The 4,846-nt window shown below is 37.8% G+C and overlaps 1 protein-coding gene across 1 annotated transcript; it reads right to left on the bottom strand.

Annotated features, from left to right (window-relative positions):
- Positions 1 to 1,033: 1,033 nt before the first annotated feature.
- On the bottom strand, positions 1,034 to 2,380 carry afp4 (antifreeze protein type IV). Its single transcript, XM_062400183.1, has 3 exons — positions 2,329 to 2,380; positions 1,943 to 2,093; positions 1,034 to 1,310 (listed from the first exon to the last, which is right to left on the bottom strand). The coding sequence occupies exons 1-3, from the start codon at positions 2,378 to 2,380 to the stop codon at positions 1,082 to 1,084; spliced, it is 432 nt and encodes a 143-aa protein (XP_062256167.1). The 3' UTR covers positions 1,034 to 1,081.
- Between the last annotated feature and the right edge of the window lie 2,466 nt (positions 2,381 to 4,846).

Here is a 4,846-nt window from a genome sequence, read left to right as displayed (position 1 = left end):
CTGTGAATTTATTGACATCTTATTTTCAATGAAACATTGGGTCAATTAAAGCTGCTTTAAAATGTATTTCTAAATCTGAGGAGTTAATGACACTGGTAACGAAGATATTACCTTTAACTATGTTTAAAAATCATTGTAGGTCTATTATGGAAATCTTTTTAAACAGGTTTCGTGAGGCTTTAAGTGTTTAAATCGACTTATAATAACTCCAGGCTCTTGTCTGCAAGGTTCGGTACTAAGTGGTGTGTGAGACGACGGCCTTGAAGAAAGTCTTTGAATTTGAAGTGGTGAAAAAACGTCTTTTTGTTGTGACATTAAATGCAGAGAAATTATTTAGTGATTTCGTGGTATTTCAATATAATGAAGTTTTCTCCGTGCTGGAAAGAGAAATAAGAAATAACCCAGCAGTGTTAACTAATTCTGTTCATGCAGATGATTGTTCAGAGCAGGTTTATAATGAGAAACCAGATGAAAGGTGTGTTTCTTAAAAAATGTAAAGTTAAGAATCGGGATAATTTTTAACAAATGTTGTTTTATTTTATCTTTTTCACCCCAATGCTTCTGATTGCTTAAAAAAACGATTTCCAGAGACAAAGTGTGACTTCATGTGGACAGCGTTGTTGTCATTCTGGTTGTGTATCGGGTTCATTATTGTCTCGGGGTCAATACATGTGTGAATTTGGGTTAATCTCATCAGCCTGGTTCTATCCACACATGTAACCTGGACTCTTCCGCAGCCTGTACATCTGAATATTGACCCACAAATGATGGAAACCTCCAATGACACAAAGGTTAGAGGTGAAGTTGATATTGACATTTTCCGCAATGAGCTACTCTCGTCTGATTCTGCTACAATTTATTTCATTTCCAGTTTATTACCTGCCCTTTGGCTTTTCATAAATTAACCCCTGTGTGCTCTGAATGCAAAGTGTGATATAGTGCTCACATAAGGAAAAGATAAAGAATGAGTCAGTCAAATATGATGACGTTCAAACCCCTTTAATGACATTCAAGATAAAGTGACGGACAAACACAAGGGAAACATGAGCCCAAGCTCTCGGGTGTTATTGAGGCTGGAGCTTTACTGAGGGGGGAGCAGGGCATTGGTCTGGTTCACCACCTGCTGGAAGAAGTTCAGCATCATGTCTGTCAGAGGCTTGACCTGGTCATGCAAGTTGTCGGTCAGGGGCTTGATCTGATCGTTGATGTTGGTGATGAAGGGCTGGACCTGCTCCTGCAGCTTGGTGGCTTCGGCCTGGACGTTGTCAACCAGGGGCTGGATCTTGGCCTGGCTGTCCTTAATGTAAGTCCTGATGGAGGCAGAGGGGGTGATATTAGTCAGTTAAACTCTGCTGCTGGGTCTGACTCTTATTTTAATAAAGAGAAATGTGCTTTAAAAAAAATGCCTGTAAATCTATAATTTGCTGATACACCACTTTAATCATGAGACGTGGCATGTGTTGAAGATAATATTAATTTTAACTCAATACAACCCATTTACAGCCTAATGAAGTGATTACACTTTACTTTTATGTTTTGTTTGTAGTTTGGCACCATAGATATGACAATTTCTATTTTCTGTATATTTAACATCAAATAAATAAGGATTTACTGCATGTGGATTTACAACAATTATAATTATCATACATACAAATTGAAAATCATTCCATCTGGAACTTTTCATTTTGTCCTCAATTGCTCATTGTATCACCGTGCCCTGCCCATTTATATGCATGCCTTAATAACTTTGCATCACATTGAAACATTAAGTTTTAATCTAGATATTAATGCATCAAATGATGAGATAGATCAATATTTTATCCATAAAACAATCATGACAGAGTGAGAGCAGCGCAGCGATGTTCAGCTGGAGTTAACACAGAACACAGGATGAAGAAAAAGAAAGAGAAAAGGTGGATTTCTTGTGTTGGTTGTTACTTACTGAGCAGTGTTGGTCACATCGAGAGCCTTCATCCTCTCCAGCACGTCCTGGGTTGAGCTGGTGATGCTGGCAGACATCTCCTTTAGGAAGTCGGTGATCTTGTCCACCTCAGACTGGACGTCACGCTTCACCAGTGACACAGCCTCAGAGCCTGCAAACACACATTGAATCATCTTCATTCAAATCTGCTAAATATAACAACTCGATATACTGCAGGACTGGAAGATGAGCCAGTGAAGGGGATCAAGCACACTGAAGCGATTTGATAAGCACTGGTTCCCAGCAGCTGTGGTACAAGCCTCTAAGTCTAAAACTGTCATGGTCCTCTATGAGTACAGGGAATTCTTATCCTGTACAAATTCTGAGTCAGTGGAAATGCAACTTACCGTGGGCAACAGCCAGCAGAACAACAAGAGCGGCAACCAGGGAGAATTTCATGACTGCAAATTAGCGAGATGAACCTGAAGAAAAAGAAAGAAAAAACTTTTAAAGAACTTTGGAAATGCCGTAAACATGCAACAAGAAGTTTCTGAAGAATTGTGTGAAGAAGTGAAGCAGCAGCAGGAGACCTACTTCAAACTCCTGGGGTTCTTGGAACAAATGGTAACTCCTGTCAGGGAGCTGAGGCTTTTGTAGCTCCACAGGATGAGCTAATCACGGCTAATCATGATTTAATCACCTCCAACGTAGAAGCGTGACCTCACAAGATGATCATTGTGTTGGCTCGGCCTTGTTTCTTGAAAGCTGTCACCTGAAAGACACAAAGTCCGCTCTGTGTGTGGCATGAGTTGGAAACAGGAGAATTCCTGAAGTGCTGACCTCTTATTTTGAAATTAGTGCAATAATAACTCATGTTGGAGGTGACCTATTTGTACCACACCTCACTACATTTCAAAGGAAAATGTTGTATTTGTATTCCATTCCATTTATCTGACAATTTAAGTTGAGGTTACTTTCAAGGTTAAGCTTTAATACACAAAATAAATTATGTTATCAATTAAACTACTAAAGTATAATAATTACTTTAAATTCAACCAAAACAAAAGATTCTGCGTATGCAATATCAACGTTAAAAGTACAGAAATACCATATTGCACTGACTACTCTGCCTGCATTGTGAATACTTAAATTTTTTATACTTAAATGTATTAAAGTCACCTCTACATAACTGCGTTTACTGTGTGATTATGTTAGTTATTTGCTTCCTTTATCTTTAACCTATATTGTATCTTGAGGGTTGTTAAAATTGCTATTTAATAAAATGTGTCATTCAATATATTAATAACATGTAATGTTTATTATCATTATTGGTATTAGCAGTAATAGTATTAGTAGTAGAAGTAGTATATAGTATTACTAAATGCATTTTAAGGTATATCTTTCTGTAACAGCTGGAAGTTACCATTGCGTGGGGATAAATCATTCAAGAATATATCAGTTGAAATAAATAAAAAGAATGAAAATGATCAGAATACATCCTAAAGCTTTAAAAGTTTTTGTGTGAGCTTTTTTTCAAATTGGCACAGAAGTGCCCTGTATTTCTTTATTTTGCTGGAGGGTCAGTTGATGAGACACAGTTTCTCCATCCTGCTGACATTGCTCATGATTCACTCAGTGCTATTAACAGCTGCTCTGTACTGTATATTTCACGCAGCTGACCAAGAAACTGGCTCCCGATAAACTTATCACAGATGATACTGCAGCGGGTCACCTGATATAAACCATCACACTTAATGTCAGTGAATAAAGTTTCTAAGAATCTTCAAATAGTTATTTTCTGTGATTTTAAATCAGTTTGATTCTTTATATTTAAATGTATCATTCACTGCATTGTTACAGGCAAGACTAAACATTGTATGCATGCATTGTTCAGAATCAGAATCAGAATCCTTTAATAGTCCCACAGTGGGGAAATTTGACTGTCCCCATTGTCTCACCTTGAGGTAGCCTGTCCTGCGGTCAAGGTTGAGGTGCAGATTCTTGATTTCTCAATCAAGTCATTTGTTACTTTAGTATCAGTCTGTTTTTTTTTATTTTTTGCCTCTTGATTTTGCACAGGACACCTTGTTCGTAAACATTGAATGGGAAAGCCACTTGAAAATAAGCACAAACTGTCAGTTTTTTGAGTGCAATCCTGAAATCTGCCTCTCAAGCCGATTTAAAAGAGTTAAAAAAAACTAGAGCGTTGAGTTTGTAGGGAGCTGTGAGGTCAAAATAACTGGATGACTCATAACTGTAGTTTAAATCTGAATAGAAAGTGTTTTGGAGGTTTTCTGGAAGCTGGTGAAAGTAGAATTCAGGCAGCAGCTGATGTCTCATGGAGAAGATTTTAATGTTGATGCAACAAGGAGAACCGAAAGGTGGAACAATTTACAAACCCTAACAGAATAACAAGAGCAATTGTCACCCCCAAGACTGAAGATGTCTCCCACAGCCTCCCAGTATATCTCCCCTTACTTGTGTCTCCCATTCCAGCAGCATATCCATGTATGGTTAGAATTGCTGTCACTCTGTAGGTGTTTGCAACCTACTGGATAGTTAAGCCTAAAGTATGAATTCTTAAATCATATTGTCCTGATGTCTTGAAGAGTTGAAGTTGGTGCCTCTCTGTCTGGGGCATGTGAGTTAGATATGAAAGACCTTGAGCATCGACAGTGTTGATTTGTCCTTTATCTATAACCTGACCTCGGAGAGAGAAGGGAGTATGTGAGGCACTTTTCTCTTAATGGTGTCCAGATATAATGTGTAATATACATTATAAACATCATATATTGTGGCATATACAGTCATGTGTGAGGATGGACTAAAGTTACTCACCCGACTACTGAATTCCTAATGAGAATGAACACAGATTTAGGAAAATATTACAAAATATGAAAAATAATCTCCTCCAAATTCAGAATT

Source organism: Platichthys flesus, chromosome 11, assembly GCF_949316205.1.
Source record: "Platichthys flesus chromosome 11, fPlaFle2.1, whole genome shotgun sequence".
Classification (NCBI taxonomy): Eukaryota; Metazoa; Chordata; class Actinopteri; order Pleuronectiformes; family Pleuronectidae; genus Platichthys; species Platichthys flesus.
The sequence above is the reverse complement of the archived record's forward strand: the minus strand, read 5'-3'. Positions and strand labels throughout refer to the sequence as shown.

What these genes read in the sequence shown, in the direction of transcription:
- afp4 (XM_062400183.1), bottom strand. Translation starts at nt 2,380, where the DNA reads ATGAAATTCTCCCTGGTTGCCGCTCTTGTTGTTCTGCTGGCTGTTGCC. An exon ending in TCTGCTGGCTGTTGCCCACG is followed by an intron (nt 2,094 to 2,328) that starts GTAAGTTGCATT and finishes GTGTGTTTGCAG; the next exon opens with GCTCTGAGGCTGTGTCACTG. An exon ending in GATGTGACCAACACTGCTCA is followed by an intron (nt 1,311 to 1,942) that starts GTAAGTAACAAC and finishes TGCCTCCATCAG; the next exon opens with GACTTACATTAAGGACAGCC.